This window comes from Phyllobates terribilis, unplaced genomic scaffold, assembly GCF_046119375.1.
Source record: "Phyllobates terribilis strain yellow unplaced genomic scaffold, ASM4611937v1 Scaffold_5__5_contigs__length_657084704, whole genome shotgun sequence".
Taxonomy (NCBI): Eukaryota; Metazoa; Chordata; class Amphibia; order Anura; family Dendrobatidae; genus Phyllobates; species Phyllobates terribilis.
In genome coordinates, this window is record NW_027362765.1 from 44,064,991 (window position 1) to 44,088,156 (window position 23,166).

The following is a 23,166-nucleotide window of genomic DNA, read 5'->3' on the forward strand; positions in this document are numbered from 1 at the left end:
AGTCTCCATAGGAGACTAGAAGCAGCAACTGTCCGATCGCCTCTGCTACATAGAGGTGATGAACAAATCACCTCTATGTAGCAGAATTGCTCCTGTACTATGAGCGCCGACCACTAGGTGGTGCTCATATTAATCTTTACATGACAACCACTGGAGTCCCAGGGTTGTCATGCCGACCCATCGGTGACCCGTGATCACGTGACGGGGTCACCAATGGGCGGGGTAAGTGACGCGCTTCCGGCGCGGCGATGTTAAATGCCGCTGTTAGAGATTGACAGCGGCATTCAACATGTTAACAACCGCGAGTAGATCGCGATTCCACCTGCGGCTGTTGCGGGCACATATCAGCTGTAATAATCAGCTGACATGTGCCCGGTTCAGTGTGGGCTCAGCGCCGGAGCCCGCGCCAAACAGGGGGTTACAGCCTGGTGAGTACTAATACGTCCCAGGCTGTAAAGGGGTTAAAACCTCTACAAATATATGAGTATAAACAGTATAATATTTTAAAGCACCACTCCAGCGTTTGTTTGTTTTTCAGCCCTGGAGAGGAGCTTTAAAGAGGACCTATCACCTCCACACACATTATGGTATGTTACAGTAAGGAGACGGTAGATATAAATAAACATGAAATAAATTACCTTTGGAAGAATTACTTGGGTTATGAAATAAGAGAATTACAGTTATGGGAGCGGCCATCTTGGGATTGACTGCTTTGCACACTCTTGGCATTCTCTTGATGAGCTTCAAGAGGTAGTCATCGGAAATGGTTTTCACTTCACAGGTGTGCCCTGTCAGGTTTAATAAGTGGCCCTTTTGCCTTCACTCTGCGGTCCAGCTCACCCCAAACAAATCCTAACAGTCTATTAAGTAGGACTATCAGCTGTGTATCCACCTGACTTCTACACAACACAACTGATGGTCCCAACCCCATTTATAAGGCAAGATATCCCACTTATTAAACCTGACAGGGCACACCTGTGAGGTGAAAACCATTTCCGGTGACTACCTCTTGAAGCTCATCAAGAAAATGCCAAGAGTGTGCAAAGCAGTCATCAAAGCAAAAGGTGGCTACTTTGAAGAACCTAGAATATAAGACATATTTTCAGTTGTTTCACACTTTTTTGTTAAGTATATAATTCCACATGTGTTAATTCATAGTTTTGATGCCTTCAGTGTGAATGTACAATTTTCATAGTCAAGAAAATACAGAAAAATCTTTAAATGAGACGGTGTGTCCAAACTTTTGGTCTGTACTGTATATACATAGATATACACACACGCACTGCATATATGTTTACATACAGTTCTCACACGCACCATACACTCCTGCATGCACTTTTCACATATACGCAGACATATCACACATGTACACACAATTACACGTACACTGACCATATGAAATAAATAACACCCCTCTTATCTGGCACATATCTTCTATCAGCGTTTAGTTTCTGTTGCTGGTCAGATCTTTCTCCTCTCAGCTTGTGGTGACAGTGGGGGAGGGGCACAATCACTACTGGCAGGCTACAGTGCTGGATAGTGTGAGCATGGAAACAAGAGAGCAGCCTCCAGCTCACTGCCGCTGAAGTCGGCTCAGTTGAGTGAGAGGATCTTGCCAAGAAAGGGCAGAGTAGCAAGGGCCCCGGGCAGTTTAGAAGGCGCGGCGGCCAACACACACACACACCTCTGATGTATCACGTGACATGTCACATGATCCCCTGTGATAGATCATGTGATAGTTCACGTGAAATTAATTTAGCACAATATTAATTATAATAATTTTTTTTAGGCTGTGTGCCCACCATGCGTTTTTTAAGCGTTTCCGCAGCTGCAATTCCCCCGCAGAAACGCTTAAAAAATACATGGTAGAAGGCCTGCCATGTTCCCCAATGATAATCCACATGTGCTGTGCACATGCTGCAGAAATTTCCGCTGCGGATTATCATTGCGGAAAAATCCGCAGCATTACCAATTATTTTGCGGAAGAGCGGCGTTTTCGCCGCCATTGACTTGCATTGGAACGCATGGAATCCGCATCACGGCATTTGTACATGAAGAATCCATGCGTTTCAATGTGCGGATGGTACCCTGGTTTGGAGAAGAGGAGACTCTCCTCTGGACCCGGGTACCATAGAACCTGTAAAAAAAGAATAAAATAAAAAATAAATATTATACTTACCTTCTGATGGCCCCCGATGTCTTTATCTGATGCGTCCTGGCTTGCCGGCAGCTCACGATGGTCTGAAAAGGACCTGCCGTGATGTCATTTAGTCATGTGACGGGTCACGCGACCGCTGACGTTGGCAGGCCATCAGAAGGTAATTATATATTTATTTTTTACCATTCTTTTACGGTCACACTATATAAATCCATGCTGGTTGCATGGATTTATATAGTGTGACCAAGTTGTCAAGCACTTTCCAAGTGATGCTAAAATCGCTTGGAAAGCGCTTGTCAACCCGCATGCGGAAATGCATGTGAAGAACGCTTCACTTCCTCTTGTCCCTGGCAGGAAAAACGCATGTACAATCCGTTTTTTCTGCCAGGGAGATGCAGAAACGCTGAAAAAAAATCCGGAGAATTTCTGCATCGTGGGCACATAGCCTTACATTAATTGTATGACTCAATATTGAGCACACGTAGCCATCTATACACGCCGGGAGGCCGCACGTAGCCATCTATACACAGCAGGAGGGCGCACGGCGCCATCTATACACAGCAGGAGGCCACACGGTACCATCTATACACAGCGGGAAGCCGCACGGCGCCATCTATACATAGCAGGAGGCCGCACTGCGCCATCTACACACAGCAGGAGGCCGCACGGCGTCATCTATACACAGCAGGGGGCCGCACGGCGCCATCTATACACAGCGGGAGGCCGCACAGAGCCATCTATACACAGCAGGAGGCCGCAAGTAGCGATCTATACACAGCGGGAGGCCTGACGGTGCCATCTATACACAGCAGGAGGCCGCACTGCGCCATCTATACACAGCGGAAGGCCGCACGTAGCCATCTATACACAGCGGGAGGCCGCACGTAGCCATCTATACACAGCGGGAGGCCGCACGTAGCCATCTATACACAGCAGGAGGCCACACGGCGATATCTATACACAGCAGGGGGCCGCACGGCGCCATCTATACACAGCGGGAGGCCGCACGGAGCTATCTATACACAGCAGGGGGCCGCACGGTGCCACCTATACACAGCAGGAGGCCGCACGGCGCCACCTATACACAGCAGGAGGCCGCACGGCGCCATCTATACACAGCAGGAGGCCGCACGGCGCCATCTATACACAGCAGAAGGCCGCACGGCGCCATCTATACACAGCAGGAGGCCGCACGGCGCCATCTATACACAGCAGGAGGCCGCACGGCGCCATCTATACACAGCAGGAGGCCGCACGGCGCCATCTAGACACAGCGGGAGGCCGCATGGCGCCATCTGTACACATCAGGGGGCCGCACGGCGCCATCTATACACAGCAGTGGGCCGCACGGCGCCATCTATACACAGCGGGAGGCCGCACGGCGCCATCTGTACACAGCAGGGGGCCGCACGGTGCCATCTATACACAGCAGGGGGCCACATGGCGCCATCTATACACAGCGGGAGGCCGCACGGCGCCATCTATACACAGCGGGAGGCCGCACGGCGCCCCCCCCGAGACAGCAGGAGGCCGCACGACGCCATCTATACACAGCGGGAGGCCGCACGGTGCCCCCCCAGAGACAGCAGGAGGCCGCATGGCGCCATCTATACTCAGCAGGAGGCCGCACGCAGTCACGCACGCACACAAACATATACAGACATATACATACACGCATAAACACATTTGAAACACAAAAATACATATAAACAGACATCACACAATGATATCTGCCTGCACACACACACACATACACACTCACACTCTCACACACACACAGACACACACACACAGACTCACCATCCCCCGGCTCAGCTCCAGTCCTTCTGCTCTTCTCCGGTGCAGCACTGCAGGCCGGGTGCGCACTGCGTGACGTCACAGCTAGGAGACACGGCCGCGCACAGGGCCGTGTCTCCTAGCAGTGACGCGGCCCGGCCAGCACAGGGAAGTTAACAGCTACAGAGCTGGCCCGGCCGAAGAAGAAGCAGCAGCCGGGCGCCGCTGCTGGGGGAGCGGTCCGGGGGTCCCCCCGCCACTGCCTGCCGGTATGTGCCACGGCGCCGCACATATAATGAAGGCAATCTGGCCATAGACACCCCGGAGCCGCCGGGCCCCCTGGAGGTTCGGGGCCCCGGGTGGTAGCCCAGATTGCCCTCATTATAATCCGCCTATGTCGATATTCATGCTATAGTTACTTTTATAGTTACTTCATTTTTGCTGCTTGCTTCTAAAATCATGTTGTTATTACTCCTTGCATAGCAGACATTCTTTCATTCTTTTCTCCTGCTTCACATGCAATTTTCTCACAAGAACCTTTTCTCTCAAGAACATTCTATGAAACACCCTGCTCCTGCTATCTAACTAGTCTGAGCCGGGATGTATAACCTTGTAACATAATAATTTGACACTCACTTGGTCAACAGTGAAGGGTCATTGCTGCCCTCCCTCAACAGCTTGGTGCCGTGACTCGGATCCCTAACCAGGGACGCCCCACCACCTCTGGACGTCCACAAAGAGAGACTTGCTTTCGGCCTCCCCCACTGGAATTGGGACTGATCATCCCCCACAAAAGCCACGGTAAGTGCACGAGTTCTTTACTAGTGATACTGACCATTTGGCGTGGTTTCCACGTGGTGCGTGGTTGTTTGCAGTATCTCCGGACGTCTTGGTTGGATATAGTCAAAGGTGAGACTATAGGGGTGTAGTCCCATTAGGGGTCTGATATTGATAACTTTTAAAGCAGTACCACCTCGGATTGACAAGTGAATATTGTATGAATCTTCCTTAACTTCTGACAAAGATTCTTAGGAGACTGAACACTATTAGTATCAGTCGCGGCAGGTGATCGAAGATTGGGTAGGACACGCACACAGATATAAGTATATCGAGTGTCCGGAGGGCTGCAGACGCGAGCTCTCCTCCTTTCACCTAGTACCGTACGTGACTTCCCCGAAGGGAGGGGCGAGTCAGTGGAACAGTTGAGGCCGGCCGGACTCATACTGTGCACAAATCAAGGATCTTTGACAGTCGAAAGGCAGCAGTGAAGATTAATCAATGTTTCCGTGGAGCAGAAAGAAAGTGTCTCCCCCTCAGGAGGGAGAGGATGTGATGACTATCAGGGTCGGTCGAGAGGGGAAAAGATCATTTAAGAATGCACCAAAAGTGTTTAAGTTGTTAAACTTTCCCGTGGAGGGGAGACTTCAGCCTACATTGTGGGATGAAGGAATCCGGCAGAAAAGGGGAAGACTAGTTGACTGTGGATTGTTGGAAGATGTTGAAAAGTTTAGGAAAGTTGCACAAGAGATTTGTGGTGATGGATATATTGAAATAGAGGAGGAGATGAAGCCTGGTTATTTCAATTATTTTTATGTCAAGAAAGGAAAATTATCTAGCACTGTAACAAAGACTGGCTGTTTTGTGCTACAAAATGAAGCTAATGGGGAAAAGGTAGAGGAGGAAGTAGATTCCCCTTCCCAACTTATGTGTCCACAAACTGAATCTGAAGCCCCTAAAGAAGCATCCCCTACCCCCACAAATGTAGCCGTACCCCAGCCCCTGAATCCAGAAACTGAGCAATTTATACCTAAGGAGATTAAATACCCTGCACTTTCCACTGGTGGCCAGCCACCACCATATAACCCAGATGGCTGGCTTTGTAATGTGTGCTGGGTCACCAATCCGGGATGGCGCGAGACGTGTTATAATTGTGGAACACGCAGACCCAGTGTTGTAGCACCAACCTTCCCATTACTTAACGCTGACGGCGGGTATTATAAACCATTGCCCCCACCTGCTCCCGCCATGACCCGCACTCCATTCGGGGAGACCCAGGATCCTCCGAACTCTACCCTATTCACCCCCTCCCGAACTGGGGAAATAGAACATGGACACGAGTACCAGGAGGTGGCGTCTCTTTTACTGAATGGTCCTTCGGAATTTTCCACTATACTGAGAATAGGCATGGGGAGTATACCGCAACGGCAAGTTGGGATCATTGTAAACGCAGCAAATGCAAAACTACAGCATGGGGGGGCCCTAGCTGCAGAAATATGTTGTATTGGGGGACCTACAATACAAATTGCATCCAACGATTACATCCGTGACCACGGTTCGTTAAGAGAAGGAGAGGTGATGGCTACAAGAGCGGGACAGCTATCATGTCAGTATGTTATACAGGCGTTGGGTCCAAAATATGATCCCCTGGATGTACCCAGGTCACAACACCTGCTTACAGAAACAATTCAAAACACCATAGCATACACATCACAGCTTCATGCGGTCCCAACCCTAGCCCTGCCATTTATTTGTTTTTGGATATCCAAAACAAGACGCGGCCAAAATAATAGTCGGGGCTATAAAGCAATACATCGCAGGATTTGAGGGCAGTAAATGCAGTGACAGTCTTGGAAACTCCTGTGGTGCCTAACCCACATACACTTCTCTCACAAATATCATCTACCGCAGCCTGGTTTACAGTAATTGATTTAGCAAACGCCTTTTTTAGCATTCCACTACACAAAGACTGTCAGTTTCTGTTTGCATTTACATATCAGGGCAGGCAATTGACTTGGACGGTGATGCCGCAGGGAGCGCAGAATAGCCCTAATCGGTTAGCAAAGAACATGTCTAGCTGTCTGCTGCCGTGGCAGCTGGACAACTCTGAGGTAGTACTATTACAATACGTTGATGATCTTCTTTTGTGTGCCCCCACGGAGCAAGTGTCCATCAGGGCCAGTGTTAGCCTCCTCAAGCATCTAGCAAAACTGAATTGTGGAGTCTCAGCCTCGAAACTTCAGTTTTGCCTCGGTCACGTGGTTTTCTTAGGCCACTGCCTTACTCAGGGTGCCAGACATCTTACAGAAGAAAGAAAGACGCCATCTACCTACTACCATTCCCAAAAGATCCCATAGAGCTGCAACGGTTCCTCGGACTATGTACATATTGCAGGCAATGGATCCCAGACGCCTCACGTATGATGCAACCCCTATATGATTAATTAAAAGAAGACACTCTGGCTGATGTAAACAACAAGGACCACAAAGAACTGCTGCAACAAGCCTTTGAGCAACTAAAATCAAGGATAATGACAGCCCCTGCCCTTGGAAACCCGGATTATGCTCAATCTTTCCATTTGTATGTCTCCGAGACAGGAGGGCATGCAGCCGGGGTACTCACGCAGAGACACTGTACAAAGCAGCGCCCGGTCGGTTATTACTCAGTGTGTCTGGACCCGGTAGCCAGGGCCTCCCCCAACTGTCTACGAGCGGTTCACGCCACACAGCAGTTACTTGAAAAAACGGCGGACATCATCCTTGGACATGAGACTCACAGTTATGCTCCACACGATATTGCGGCTGTTTTGGTTTTATAGCAACCTAAACATCTGTCCACCCAGAGACACCTGCGGCTGCAGTGTACGTTGATTTTGCCAGAAAATGTGAAATTACACCGGTGCACCACCATCAACCTGGCCACCCTGCTACCAGCACCTGAAGGAGAGGGGAAAGAGGCTCCACCACATGATTGTCTGGAACAAATTACTGCGGAGTCAACTCCACTTGTTTAAGTGGGGGAAGTACCCTTGGATGACCGAGAACTTACGTTATATACCGATGGATCCAGATATGCTGACACCTCTGGCAGGTTTCATACTGGATATGCTGTCACAACTGAAGATACATTGGTAGAGGCTGCAGCCTTACCTCCCAGTATTTCAGCACAGGAAGCAGAGCTCAAAGCTCTGATTGCTGCTTGTCAACAGGCCGAAGGAAAACGTGTGAATATATTTACTGACTCGTGATACGCCTTCGGAATTGAACATGACTTTGGGGAGATCTAGGCAAGGTGGAGAGATTGAATGGCACACTGAAAAGGCAATTGACCAAAATGATGCAGGAGACTATGGCCCAGTGGCCTGAGCTCCTTCCCATTGCACTATATCACATACGCACCACCCCCATAGGGAAACATAAACTGTCACCCTATAAGATACTATTTGGGTCACAACCAGCTATAGCTCGATTTACCCCACAACACTTATCAGAAGAAACAGATCATGTTGTGCAATATGTGATTCAGCTTGCCAAAGCCTTAGCTAACATCCATGCGTTAGGCTGCGTGCCCACGTTGCGTTTTTCATGCGTTTCGCTGCGGAATTTCCGCAGCGGAAACGCATCAAAAACGCATGGTAATCCGGACCCCATGGTCCCCAATGGCATTCCGCAATGTCAATGCACATGCTGCGGATTTTTCCGCAGCGTTTCTGCAGCGCTCATAAATCCGCAGCATGTTCATTAATTTTGCGGAAGCGCCGCCATTGACTTGCATTGAGACGCATAGAATCCGTTTCTGTACATTTGTACAAGAGGATTATATGCGTCTCTATGTGTGGATGGTACCCAGTTCTGGAGGAGAGAAGACTCTCCTCCAGACCTGGGTACCATTGTACCTGTGAAAAAAAGAATAAAATAATAAATAAAGTTTATATTCACCTGTGCGGCGGCCCCTGCAGCGCTTCTCCTTCCAGAACCTGAGATGACGTCGCGGTCATGTGACCGCAGGCTGTCTCGCGAGATGGCGGCAACCCGGAAGAAGCCAGGACGAGCGCGATAGCACACGCGGCGGGGGATCGGGGGTAAGTATAGCTTTATTTTTTTATTTTTACGGTCACACTATATAAATACATGCCTTTTGCATGGATTTATAGTGTGACCTAGTTGTCAAGCACTTTCCAAGTGATGCTATCGCCTGGAAAGTACTTGTCAGTCTTCATGGGAAACACATGCGTTAACGCATATGGGTACGCATGTGAATCCGCATGTATTCTGCAGGAAAAACGCATGCACAATCTGCATACGTTTTTTCTGCCAGGGAGATGCAGAAATGCTGCAGAAATTTTCTGCTTCATTTCTGCATTGTGGGCACATAGCCTTAGTATCATCTTCTATTCCAGATCCAGCTGAAGCAGAAGGTTGTCATACCCTCAAGCCCGGAGATTATGTGTATGTGAAGAAGCATGTTCGGAAACACGGACTAGAACCATTGCATGACGGACCATACCAAGTGCTCCTTACAACCCCAACAGCAGTAAAACTTGAAGGGAAGTCAACATGGATCCATGCTTCACACTGCAAACGTCAACCATCCAGAGATGTTTTATGATAATATGGATGGTTAGACTAGTCAATACCTGGAATAGCCTACAACAGAGTACTGACCCTTTTAATAACAAGTTCATTACTCACCACCGTTTTTATCGATTTGGTACATAAATTAGTATTACAGCACTCGGCTTTATGGGATCTGCCATCAGCCACATATTGGGTCTGTGGGGATAATGCGTATAAATGGCTCCCAGTCGGAGTAGGGGGGACTTGTACGTTGGCCCGGCTAACTCCAGCCACTTATCTTATTCCCCATAGTAAAGTAGATATGAGAGCCATCCCTCTTCATACCATCTATAAACATGCCAAGGACAACACCCCACGCCCATCAGGAAGACCTCATTTAGTACAAATGCGTATACCCAATAAGATAGCCAGTAGTGTCTTCCTCTACCCTATGGTAACACAAATGTGGGACAAATTAGTGGAAGTCACTGATTACTTAGATGACCAGATTTGGAGTATATTGGAAGTAATTAATACTACTGTTGCAGTGCAGAATCAACTTATTATAGTGGCTAATCAACATACTTTAGTGCTGGACTATTTGACAGCAGCTCAAGGAGGAATGTATCAGGTTATAGGCCCAGCCTGTTGTCACTATATTGACCCCGACTCTACCATACGCTTAAAGACTAAAATGGAAGACATTAGGAAACTCAGGGAAGAATATAACAAACATAACGAATTGACCAAAGACAATTGGTGGTCTGATACATTCTCCTTTTTAAATCCTGCTAATTGGTTTAAAGGGATTGGTGGATGGATTGCTGGAATATTACAAGGAGTGTTGCATATTGCTGCTTGCATCTTGTTAATATATGTTTTACTAAAACTAGTTTTTTATTGTATCCCAATTTGCATGAGGAAAACCTGCCAGTCATCAGAGAGCAAGGAGGACGCTGTCAACCAACATCCAGTGCTACTATACATGGACCTCCCAGATGTAACCAGCATTGAGGACCTGGACGGCAAGGGAATGATGACCTTCACCCGCTTGCCCCGACCAACCTCACGTCTGAAGATCAGAGCTTTATGATTATATCAACGGACAAGGGGGGATGGACATGCCGCGACGGCCTCAATTGGTAACAAGGGCACTAATTGAGTGAAGACCAATGTCCCTCAGCTCAAACCATGACCCTGGGAAAGCACCTCTATTGTTGATAACATAATTTTTAGGGGGGAAATGTAAAGGACATATCGATATTCATGCTATAGTTACTTTTATAGTTACTTCATTTTTGTTGCTTGCTTCTAAAATCATGTTATTATTACTCCTTGCATAGCATACATTCTTTCATTCTTTTCTCCTGCTTCACATGCCATTTTCTCACAAGAACCTTTTCTCCCAAGAACATTCTATGAAACACCCTGCTCCTGTTATCTAACTAGTCTGAACCGGGATGTATAACCTTGTAACATAATAATTTGACACTCACTTGGTCAACCGTGAAGGGTCATTGCTGCCCTCCCTCAACAATTACATCTACATTTAATTTAAATAATAAAAATTTAGTGATAGGTGCGCTTTAATTGTAAGTCACCTGCTCCCGGTCATATACCCACCCTCTAGTGTCTTCACCGTTTTTCGGCACCGCTCCGGTTCCGCAGCGCTATTTTGTGAGCGCAGCTTCAGACTGGCCAGAAGTCAGAAGCTACGTCACAAGTTCTCAATGCAAGTCACTATTCGCTGGAGACCGACGGGAGCGACGCTGGAAAACTATGAAGGCAGAGGCAGGCGAGTATGAAACAGGGGGCAGGGGACTTACATTTAAAGCACCACTCCAGCGATGCAATAAAAGAAAACGCTGGAGTGATGCTTTAAAGGCTAGAAATATCCCATAATACCTCATGCATATGTATATCAAAATGTCTGTAGATTGAGAAATAAGAGATTTATTGGTCATAATATGGCAATACTGTGCAAAAGGACTATTAACTGCTATACATGATCCAAACTCCAACATCAGCTGTTACTGAGCTGCACTGAATTTAATTAAAAAGAAACAGTTCAGATGGATGGATCCACCACGTATTTTTCCCTCTATTGGCAAATTTCAGCTGTATTTTTATATCCTTATTTAATCGCCTATAACAATATCACATTTCAAACCATATTTATTAAGTATTTTGGCAAAAGGATTGAAACTAAAGCTAAAAAACCTGAAAGATCACAGAGCTCACATCAAGTAATACAAAATGGTATCAGCAAGAGACTGAGAAGAATCTGTGACTCCTCTACATTTAGTGGTTACTACTCACCTGGGCGGTCATCTGTAGGAATCTCCTCTTTACACCACTCATCATCCCTCACATATGTCTCTGTAGTATTAATATGGGTCAGATCTTCACCCTGAAACAAATATTGTAAAAAGTCACAGACAGATGGAGAAGTCACATCTATGATCAGCTCTAATCCTGCCATCTCCACCGTTCTCATTACACAAGTATAAAACATATAATACTGGTGGATAAAACAAGACTGAACACAAGATCTTCACAGACGTCTACACATCATAGGGGAGATCTCATGACACCTTCTCTCCATCTACCTCATGGTCTTGAGGAACATTGGGATCTTCTTGTTTACAGTCCTGAGGAAGAAGAGGACGGGGACATCTCTCTGGTGTTGTCCTCTTACTGGATAGAACTGGAGGAAACACATACAGGGACTGAATTCACTCTTTACATACAATTCATTGTAGGCCGTGTGTATTTAGTTCTGTTACCTAGTGATGTGAGGGGATGGGGAACCTCCATCATGACGTCCTTGTACAGATCATTGTTTCCTTCTAAATACTCCCACTCCTCCATGGAGAAATAGACGGTGACATCATGACACCTTATAGGAACCTGACACATACAATGATACTGTCATCCCCCTGATCCCTTCATAGTATTACTGTATAATGTCCCAGCATTCCCAGCAGTGTCACCTCTCCAGTCAGCAGCTCAATCATCTTGTAGGTGAGTTCTAGGATCTTCTGGTCATTGATGTCCTCATCTATCAGGAGGTCAGGTGGCGGCCCCGTGATTGGACCCAGGGGTCTTCCCCATCCCTCAGACACAGGGGCCTGACAGCATTCACTAGAGGTCTTCTTCACTACTGTGTAATCCTGGTTATGGAGAGACACATTAATAAATCTCACTACAGACATTTCCAGAGTCCTCACCTCTCCAGTTCTGTCCATCTGTTATTCCCATAGATAAGAATGTTGTAACATGACGTCATCAGAATCTCTCACCTCTCCAGTAAGCCAGAAGAGGATCTCTAGGGTGAGGTGTAATATCCTCTCCACCATCTTGTCTCTTTCCCTTTCCATCCTTGATGGGTCAATCATGAAAATTCTCTTATATTGAAGATCTCCACTGAGAGTATCCAATATTGTAGGGACCTGAAAGGAAAGAAAATTAAAAAATTGTACAGTTATGGCCAAAAGTGTAGTGACTGACAGAAATTTTGTTTTTCACATTTTTGCTGCTTCAGTGTATTTTTTTTATCTTTTAGTAGGATTTTTCTATGATTACTGAAGTACCATTATCCAAACTCTCTTATAGATGTCTCAATGGACAGTATATCTTTCTCAGATTATGCTTTGGTTACTCTCACTCACTCACTATCCAATTTTATTCCCAGACATTGGCAATGAATATTAAATACCGTATTTGCCGGAGTATAAGACGACTGGGTGTATAAGACGACCCCCAACTTTTCCAGTTAAAATATAGAGTTTGGGATATACTCGCCGTATAAGACTACCCCTCTTCTAACGCAAATAAGGTAAAAATTAAAAAAAAAAATCAGATTTGATTTCAATATGGTAATTTTAAAGTGATGAACCTTACCGGCGATTGGCTGGTTGTAGAATACAAATCCTGCTTGGATTGGTCAGCTCTCCCTGCCTGCCCAGCTCTCCCTGTCTCCAAGACTATCAGAGTGGTAGCGCATCCCTCTGGCCCTTGTATCATTACTGGTACCTCCTTCTCTGCCTCTCTGATCTCGCTCCTGAGGACTACAGTGACGAAGTGAGGGGGACGCCTGCACCTTGCTTCACTTACACTTTCCCGGTGAGGCGCCCCCTCACCTCGTCACTGCAGTCCTCAGGAGCGAGATCAAAGAGGCACAGAAGGAGGTACCAGTAATAGGATACAAGGGCGGGCCAGAGGGATGTGCTACCGCACTGATAGTCTTGGAGACAGGGAGGGCTTATAAATTACCATAAATACCGTATTTTTCGGACTATAAGACGCACCTAGGTTTTAGAGGAGGAAAATAGAAAAAAATGTAAGTCAAAAATGTGTTCACGATGCACTTTTAAGGGGAAGGGGTCTTCTGCTGACACTAGTATAGGGGTAATGTCCCCCAATTCTGGCAATATCCCCCATCCTGGTATATATGCCCCCCCCCTTCCTTTTATATGTGGCTTCCCTCTATCCTGGTATGCATGGAACCCCTCCATCCTGATATGCATGGCACCCCACATCCCTGTCCTGGTATGCATGGTACCCCTCATCCCTGTCCTGGTATGCATGCCACCCCTCATCCCTGTCCTGGTATGCATGGCACCCCTCATTCCTGTCCTGGTATGCATGGCACACCTCATCCCTGTCCTGGTATGCATGGCACCCCTCATCCCTGTCCTGGTATGCAAGGCACCCCTCATCCCTATCCTGGTATGCAAGGCACCCCTAATCCCTGTCCTGGTATGCAAGGCACCCCTCATCCCTGTCCCGGATGCATGGCACCCCTCATCCCTGTCCTGGTATGCACGGCACCCCTCATCCCTGTCCTGGTATGCAAGGCACCCGTCATCCCTGTCCTGGTATGTGTAACGGGTCTGGGAGGCGGAACCTCTGAGCTACTATACAAGGGGGCGGTCCTTGTAAGGGAGCGGGTGGCGACCAGGGAAGACGGGCAGGCAGTCACAGCAGGTGACCGGGACAGTCTCTGAGTGAACGGGCTGGAGGTCACGGCAAGTGACCGGGGCAGTCTCTGGATGAACGGGCAGGAGGTCACGGCAAGTGACCGGGGCAGTCTCTGGATGAACGGGCAGGAGGTCACGGCAAGTGACCGGGGCAGTCTCTGGATGAACGGGCAGGAGGTCACGGCAAGTGACCGGGGCAGTCTCTGGATGAACGGGCAGGTCACGGCAAGTGACCGGGGCAGTCTCTGGGTAAAGAGTAGGTACGACCTGTGATGGCAGAGCCTCCAGGTAGGCTAGCAGGCAGATGGTAGATGTGTGCTCCCAGGTGAGCAAGCGAGAGTCTCTGGAATGGCAGGTGGTCACAGCACGTGACGGCGGAGCCTCCAGGTAGGCTAGCAGGCAGGTAGCAGGTGTGCGCTCCCAGGTGAGCGGGCAGGAGTCTCTGGAATGGCAGGTGGTCACAGCACGTGACGGCGGAGCCTCCAGGTAGGCTAGCAGGCAGGTAGCAGGTGTGCGCTCCCAGGTGAGCGGGCAGGAGTCTCTGGAATGGCAGGTGGTCACACCACGTGACGGCGGAGCCTCCAGGTAGGCTAGCAGGCAGGTAGCAGATGTGCGCTCCCAGGTGAGCGGGCAAGCTGGTCCATAGACAGACTGACAGGAGTAGGAAGGCAGACCGTCGGACCTCAGGCTAGCAAGCAGGTAGGAGGAATGTCAGGCAGGAAACAGACAGCAAACTGGCAGGATTCTGGCAGGTCACTGGCAACGGGACCTGAGTGCTGAAGCAGAGTAGTGAACAGTGCAACAACATTACTCGGGCACCTCCATTTTGGAGGAGGTGCCTTATATATGGTGAAGTCCTCCGGCCATTGGCCGGGGACTCCTTAGGACGGTGCGCGCGGCCCCTTTAAGAGGGAGGGAGCGCGTGCGCGCGCGCCCTAAGCACAGTGGCCGGAAAGGAGCGCGCGCTGCCAGCAGAGCGGGAGGAGGACGCCGGGCTCGGAGCAGAGGGGTGAGGGGAACAGCGTCCCTGCCTAGCAGAGGGCAGGGACGCCGGCGCTACAGTACCCCCCCCTTTAGGCCCCCCCTTTTTTAGGCCAGAGAGAAATTTAGCTAGGATGAGAGGGGCATGGATGTTCTCCTGGGGCTCCCACGTTCTCTCTTCAGGACCAAACCCCTTCCAATCTACTAGAAAAAAGGTCTTCCCTCTTACCCTTTTGGTGGCCAGAATGTTCTCTACCTCAAATTCGTTTTCAGCGGAAACCGGAGCAGGAGGCGTACCTGTAGACTTGGAAAAAGAGTTAAGTACCACAGAGTTGAGGAGAGATACATGGAAGGAGTTAGGGATCCGCAAGTTGGCCGGGAGTTTCAATTTATAGGCCACCGGGTTGATCTGACTGATGACCTCCAGAGGACCGATGAACCGAGGCCCTAACTTATAGGAAGGAATCTTGAGCCGGACATACTTGGACGAGAGCCAGACCTTATCCCCTGGACGGAATTGAGGAGGATCCAGACGTTTTTTGTCAGTATGTCTTTTCATACGCTCGGAAGACAGAAGGAGTGCGGACCGGGTACTCTCCCATATGGAGGAAAATTTGTTAACAAGAGATTCCGCAGCCGGATTGTCCACCGAGGTGGAGACGGGAAATGGGATCCGAGCATGCTGACCGAAGACAACAAAAAACGGGGATTTGGAGGAAGATTCGCTCTCGTGATTGTTGTAAGAAAATTCGGCCCATGGCAGGAGATCCACCCAGTTTGAATGGTGGGCATTAACGAAGTGCCGGAGGTAACTGGTCAGGTTCTGATTGATCCGCTCCACTTGACCATTAGACTGTGGGTGGTAAGCGGAGGAGAAGTCCAGGGTGACGTCTAGCAGTTTACAAGTGGCTCTCCAGAAGCGTGAGGTGAACTGTACCCCACGATCCGACACGATGTGGAGGGGCAGGCCATGAAGACGGAAGATGTGGCGGATAAAGTCTTTAGCCAGCTCGGGTGCAGACGGGAGGCCTGGCAGGGGAACGAAATGAGCCATCTTGGAAAAGCGGTCAGCGACCACCCAAATGACCGTACAACCGGCAGAGACGGGGAGATCAGTTATAAAGTCCATTGCTATATGCTGCCAGGGGGCAGCAGGTACTGGGAGCGGAAGGAGGCGACCGGCTGGCAGATGTCTCGGAACCTTGTTGCGGGCGCAGGACACACAGGCAGAAACAAAGTCAATTACGTCCTTGTGCAGGGTAGGCCACCAGTAGTGCCGGGTAATCAGCTGGAGGGTCTTTTTCTGACCGGCGTGGCCAGCTAGTTTAGACGAGTGACCCCAGTGTAGGATCTTCTCCCGATCAGGTACTGATACGAACGTCTTACCGGGAGGGAGACGATTTAGACTCACGGGAGCCACCTGCATTACTCTGGCGGGATCGATGATGTGTTTCGGTTCTTCCTCGAGATCAGACACCAGAAAGGATCGGGACAAGGCGTCTGCCTTGATGTTTTTGTCAGCCGGGCGAAAATGAAGAATAAAATCAAAGCGAGCAAAAAACAAGGACCACCGAGCTTGGCGCGGGTTAAGTCTCTGGGCATGCTGGAGGTAAGCCAAGTTCTTGTGGTCAGTGTAAATTATTACCGGGTGAAGAGCCCCTTCGAGCAGGTAATGCCACTCCTCCAATGCCAGCTTGATGGCCAATAACTCTCGATCTCCTATGGAATAGTTGCACTCAGAAGAGGAGAAGAGTTTGGAGAAGAAGCCACAAGTTACCATTCTCCCGGAAGATGATTTTTGGGTAAGTACCGCTCCGGTTCCAGAGGAGGAGGCGTCAACCTCCAGGAAGAACTGCTTGTTGCCATCTGGGCGATGCAGCACCGGGGCGGAAGAGAAGGCCTGTTTTAAGGAAAGAAAGGCCTCCTCTGCTTCGGGCGGCCACTCTCTGGGATTAGTGCCCTTACGGGTGAGCGCGGAAATTGGGGCAGTCCGGGAAGAGAAGTGCGGTATGAAGAGGCGGTAGTAGTTGGCGAAGCCCAGGAACCGCTGAATGGCCTTCAACCCCTTCCGGTCGGGGCCATTTCTCGATGGCAGACAGTTTCTCTGGATCCATTCGTAGGCCGGTCTGAGAAATAATGTAGCCCAAAAACGGAAGCGAGGTCTGCTCAAAGAGGCACTTCTCATATTTAGCGAAGAGGTGATTCTGCCTGAGCCTGAGCAGGACCTGACGAACGTCTCTCCGGTGAGTCTGGAGATCCGGAGAGAAGACCAAGATGTCGTCCAGGTACACCACTACGCAGGAGTAGAGAAGGTCCCGGAAGATGTCAATGACCAACTCTTGAAAGACGGCAGGAGCGTTACAGAGACCAAAGAGCATTACCAGATATTCATAGTGGCCGTCCCGGGTGTTGAATGCAGTCTTCCATTCATCCCCTTGACGGATACGGACCAGGTTGTACGCACCACGGAGGTCCAGTTTGGTGAAGATTCTAGACCCCTCAGACGATCAAATAATTCTGGAATGAGCGGAAGGGGGTACTTATTCTTCACCGTGATCTGGTTAAGGCCTCTATAGTCTATACAGGGACGGAGAAAGCCGTCCTTCTTTTTTACGAAAAAGAAGCCTGCTCCCGCCGGGGAGGTAGATTTCCGGATGAATCCCCTGGCCAAATTCTCAATATATTCGGACATCGACCGGGTCTCAGCAGCGGACAATGGGTAAATACGCCCACGGGGAGGCGTAGTACCGGGTGACAGGTCGATAGGACAGTCGTATGGTCTATGATGGGGTAATGTCTCTGCCTCCTTTTTATTAAAGACATCAGCAAATGACCAATAGGGAATCGGAAGTCCAGGTAGATTAGTTGGGGTAGGAGAAGGACGGGTGGGATGAACAGGAACCAAACAAGTCTTATGACAGTCCTGTCCCCAGCGAAGGACTTCTCCGGTCTGCCAGTCAAGCATGGGTGCATGTCTCTGGAGCCAAGGTAGACCTAGTAAGAGGGCGTGAGAGAGTCCAGGCAGAACATGAAAAGAGATGCTCTCAGAATGCAGCATTCCCACCTGCAGAGTTATGGATTCGGTGATGAGTTGGATGGGACGTGGTAAGAGGCCCCCATCCACAGCAGCGACAGATAATGGTATAGCCAGAGGTTTGGTGGGAATGCGGTATTTTTCTACCAGGGCCTGTGAAATAAGATTCCCGGCCGCTCCAGAGTCAAGTTGGGCTAGTTCGAAATAACGATTCTCCCCGCAGATAATTGAGACTGACAGCAGCAGAGATGGAGAGGATTTATTCTTGTCTAGGTCGACCTCTCGGAGCGAACCTAGACACAGGCGTTTCCCGACCTCTCCGGGAAGGTACGGATCCGGTGCTCCTTACTGCCAGAGTAGAAGCAGCTCCCCTCGGCACGGCGTAAGTCCTGACGGGTTTTGACCATCTTGGTCTGATCGACCTGCATAGGCTCAGGAGAGTGTACCTGGGGAGAAATGGAGGGAGTGACGGGTTTCTGAAAAGTAGGAGCTAGACGTGGAAACCTCCTCTCACGGGTGACTTCTTTGGCACGCTCCTGGAACCGTAGGTCAATCCGGGTGGCAAGAGTTATTAGGTCATCGAGAGTGGTAGGAATATCTCGACCGGCGAGTTCATCTTTAATACGGCCGGACAGACCCTCCCAGAAGACAGATACCAGAGCGTCGTTATCCCAGGCCAGCTCCGAGGCAAGGGTACGGAACCGTATGGCATATTGGCCCACGGTGAGACTTCCCTGACGGAGGCGTAGCAGAGATGATGCGGATGAGGTCTTCCGTCCAGGTTCGTCGAAGACTTTCCGGAAAGCCGTGAGAAAGGCAGGCAAGTCGGGCACCAGGGGGTCTCCTCTCTCCCATAGAGGATTTAGCCAGGCCAGGGCCTCCCCGGTGAGATGGGACATGATGAAAGCAATTTTGGCCCGGTCGGAGTTGGCCCGGGACAGGAGTTCAAAGTGCAGGGTGCACTGATTTATAAAGCCCCGAGCCTGAGCGGAGTCGCCTCCGAAGCGAGGAGGTGCAGAAAGCCGGGGTCCGGGGTAGGATACCATAGTATTGGTGGGCAGCGGAGCTGCCGGATTGCGAGTCATGGCACAGGCGGTGGTTGCTGGTGGAGCAGTCAGAGTGTCCAGGCGAGAATTGACATTCCGCAGGTGACCCAGGATGGACTCCTGTTGGGACCTCTGACGGGACAGTTCATGACACAGGTCCGAGAGTGAGGGAGCTTGGGTGCCACCGGGTTCCATGGCCCGAGCAAACTGTAACGGGTCTGGGAGGCGGAACCTCTGAGCTACTATACAAGGGGGCGGTCCTTGTAAGGGAGCGGGTGGCGACCAGGGAAGACGGGCAGGCAGTCACAGCAGGTGACCGGGACAGTCTCTGAGTGAACGGGCTGGAGGTCACGGCAAGTGACCGGGGCAGTCTCTGGATGAACGGGCAGGAGGTCACGGCAAGTGACCGGGGCAGTCTCTGGATGAACGGGCAGGAGGTCACGGCAAGTGACCGGGGCAGTCTCTGGATGAACGGGCAGGAGGTCACGGCAAGTGACCGGGGCAGTCTCTGGATGAACGGGCAGGAGGTCACGGCAAGTGACCGGGGCAGTCTCTGGATGAACGGGCAGGAGGTCACGGCAAGTGACCGGGGCAGTCTCTGGATGAACGGGCAGGAGGTCACGGCAAGTGACCGGGGCAGTCTCTGGGTAAAGGGTAGGTACGACCTGTGATGGCAGAGCCTCCAGGTAGGCTAGCAGGCAGATGGTAGATGTGTGCTCCCAGGTGAGCAAGCGAGAGTCTCTGGAATGGCAGGTGGTCACAGCACGTGACGGCGGAGCCTCCAGGTAGGCTAGCAGGCAGGTAGCAGGTGTGCGCTCCCAGGTGAGCGGGCAGGAGTCTCTGGAATGGCAGGTGGTCACAGCACGTGACGGCGGAGCCTCCAGGTAGGCTAGCAGGCAGGTAGCAGGTGTGCGCTCCCAGGTGAGCGGGCAGGAGTCTCTGGAATGGCAGGTGGTCACAGCACGTGACGGCGGAGCCTCCAGGTAGGCTAGCAGGCAGGTAGCAGATGTGCGCTGCCAGGTGAGCGGGCAAGCTGGTCCATAGACAGACTGACAGGAGTAGGAAGGCAGACCGTCGGACCTCAGGCTAGCAAGCAGGTAGGAGGAATGTCAGGCAGGAAACAGACAGCAAACTGGCAGGATTCTGGCAGGTAACTGGCAACGGGACCTGAGGGCTGAAGCAGAGTAGTGAACAGTGCAACAACATTGCTAGGGCACCTCCATTTTGGAGGAGGTGCCTTATATATGGTGAAGTCCTCCGGCCATTGGCCGGGGACTCCTTAGGACGGCGCGCGCGGCCCCTTTAAGAGGGAGGGAGCGCGCGCGCGCGTGCCCTAAGCACAGTGGCCGGAAAGGAGCGCGCGCTGCCAGCAGAGCGGGAGGAGGACGCCGGGCTCGGAGCAGAGGGGTGAGGGGAACAGCGTCCCTGCCTAGCAGAGGGCAGGGACGCCGGCGCTACAGTATGCATGGTTCCCCTAATCCCCATCATGCTGCACATAAAAAAAAATAAACACTCCTACTCACCTTTCTTCTCTCCTCCAGCGCTGCGTCCTGTCTGCCCGCACTGATCTCTCCATGTGAGCCGCGCATGACGTCACTGCTGGCCGACATTCGTTCACTTGAAACTCAACATAAGGGCCTCCCTGATCACAACACAAAAATTGTTCTCATTCAGAAAAGAGATGAGTTGAGATCCCTTCTGTTTCATAAGGCTAAGTGTGCCCTAGCTAAATGTAGCAGATATTTTTATGAATTTGGGAATAAATGTAGCAGGACGCTTGCTAGAGCCCTGAGGACCCAGCGGTCAAAGGGTTATATCCCTATTATTCAGACCCCCTCAGGCGGTAAAGCAACTATGCCAAAAGACATTGCTTCTTCAATTAAGGATTTCTACATCTCTCTATACTCTATGGATAAATCTTTCTCTGATTCTGCCAGGGCAGATTTCCAGAACCATATTCATGATTATATCAAAAACTCTGGCCTCCCTTCATTGAAGAGTGACTATATCACTGCCCTGGAGAGTCCTATCTCTGAGCTGTAGCTTAAAATTGCAGTCAAGAATTCTACAGGTAAAGCCCCAAGTCCAGATGGTCTCAACCTGCTCTATTACAAAAAACTCGGCTCCGACTTATTCTCTCCTTTGTCTGTCATCAATAACATATCTGCTTGATCGGTATCTCCGCTCCCCAAAGATGCGCTAACTGCCAACATTACGGTTATATATAAAGTAGGTAAAGACCCTGCCCAATGCTCCAGCTATCATCCAATATGTTTACTAGAAACCAGAGTAGCACCCTTGCTCAGAGACATTATTCACCCTGACCAGGCGGGCTTTATGCCCGGTAGAGAAGCGAGGGACAACACCAATAAGGCCTTGAATCTCATTTATAGAGCCAAATTGGATGGCACTCCTTTTATGCTCTCAACCACAGATGTCAAAAAGGCTTTCGATTGGGTCAACTAGGTGTTCATGGAAGAGGTGTGGAAATCTATTAGGTTGCAGAGATCCATGATAAAGTGGATCGGTTCTCTTTACAGGACTCCTTCCCAGGGCTGTGGAGTGGGAGTCGGAGTCTGTGTCCATTTTGGTGGAGTCGGAATCGGAGTCGGTATAAAATGTACTGACTCCAACTCCTAAAATATATAATAAATTGGGTACAGTAGTTCAATGTAGTTTGTGGGGAATATTTTTTTCATAAGAATTTGGGAAAGTTATGAAATGTCCTATAAACGTCTGTCCTATTCCTGATCTAAGGGTCTAGACTTTCAGCTGAAATTAATCTATGCTACAGTAAATTTATCACTTAAACATGAGGGAGTCGGAGTCGGTGTCATGGAAATTGAGGAGTCGGAGTTGGAGTCTTGGCTTACTCCACTACAATCTTCATTGAAATCTCATCGCACAATTAGTGCTACACTCTTGCTGCTCCAGACTAAAGATATGCAAACTTCTCCCCTAGTCTGTCAGATCCTGTTTTCAGACTTTGTATCTCTAAGGGTAAGTTTAGGGCTTTCCCGATTGGCATTGATAATGATTGGCCTTCATTAGTCACTTCAAGCTATTACTGATCATTAACCACTGAACACATGGCGTTCTCTCCAACTTCATCACTTTGCTCACTTCCTTCCAAATTACGCTTAATATACAAGAACCCCTTCCGTGTTTGAAACTCTTTGTATGTGTGAGGGGGAGATTCGTCATGCACTTTACTTCATACACTCAATGCTAACTAACCCAATGGATCAGCCTCCTCCCAGATTTTTAAGACAATGGGAAGAGGACTGGGCATCACTCTCTCCATAGAACAAAGGAAAAAGGTGTTGACCTTAGCACATAAATCTTCCATAAGTTTTCGGCTTCAGGAAGTGAAAGTAAAGCCTCTCTCAAGGTGGTACAGGGTGGTACTGGGTCTAGGTTAAGTTAAGCAAAATATCCCCCTCTATTGACCCTAAGTGTTGAAGATGTGGATCAGGCTAGGGAGATTTCCTTCATATCTTCTGGTCCTGTGCGGTTTTACAACTGTTGTGGACTAAAGTGAAAAGCATTATCAGGTTTCTTACAGGCATTTCATCTGAAATGGGTCCTGAACTATTCCTTCTACAGCTCTGTGAAACCTCTTTCCTCCTACAAACGGTATCTACTAAGATTTTTGGTGATGGCTGCCAGAGCTTGTATTCTGTTGTTATGGACGAAAGCTAATCCACCTATATTTCTAAAGTTAATGATTTAATGTGCATGGAGGATTTCTATAAAACATGGTTCTATTGGATGGAATTCAAGCACTCTAATGAATATGGAAGCCTTGTGCAACTCAACTCTCAGACTTGATTGTCATTTGGGTTTTTGTTAGAAT

The 23,166-nt window shown here is 49.5% G+C and overlaps 1 protein-coding gene across 1 annotated transcript in view; it reads right to left on the reverse strand.

The window, feature by feature from the left end:
- LOC141271428 (uncharacterized) overlaps positions 1-23,166 on the reverse strand; it is a 160,259-nt gene that overhangs the window by 39,458 nt on the left and 97,635 nt on the right. Inside the window, exons 10-14 of the mRNA XM_073681508.1 lie at positions 12,570-12,713; positions 12,261-12,440; positions 12,054-12,177; positions 11,877-11,974; positions 11,587-11,677 (exon numbers count right to left, since the gene is read on the reverse strand). Of these exons, the coding sequence (XP_073537609.1) occupies positions 11,587-11,677; positions 11,877-11,974; positions 12,054-12,177; positions 12,261-12,440; positions 12,570-12,713 (637 nt within the window). The remainder of the gene's footprint in view (positions 1-11,586; positions 11,678-11,876; positions 11,975-12,053; positions 12,178-12,260; positions 12,441-12,569; positions 12,714-23,166) is intronic.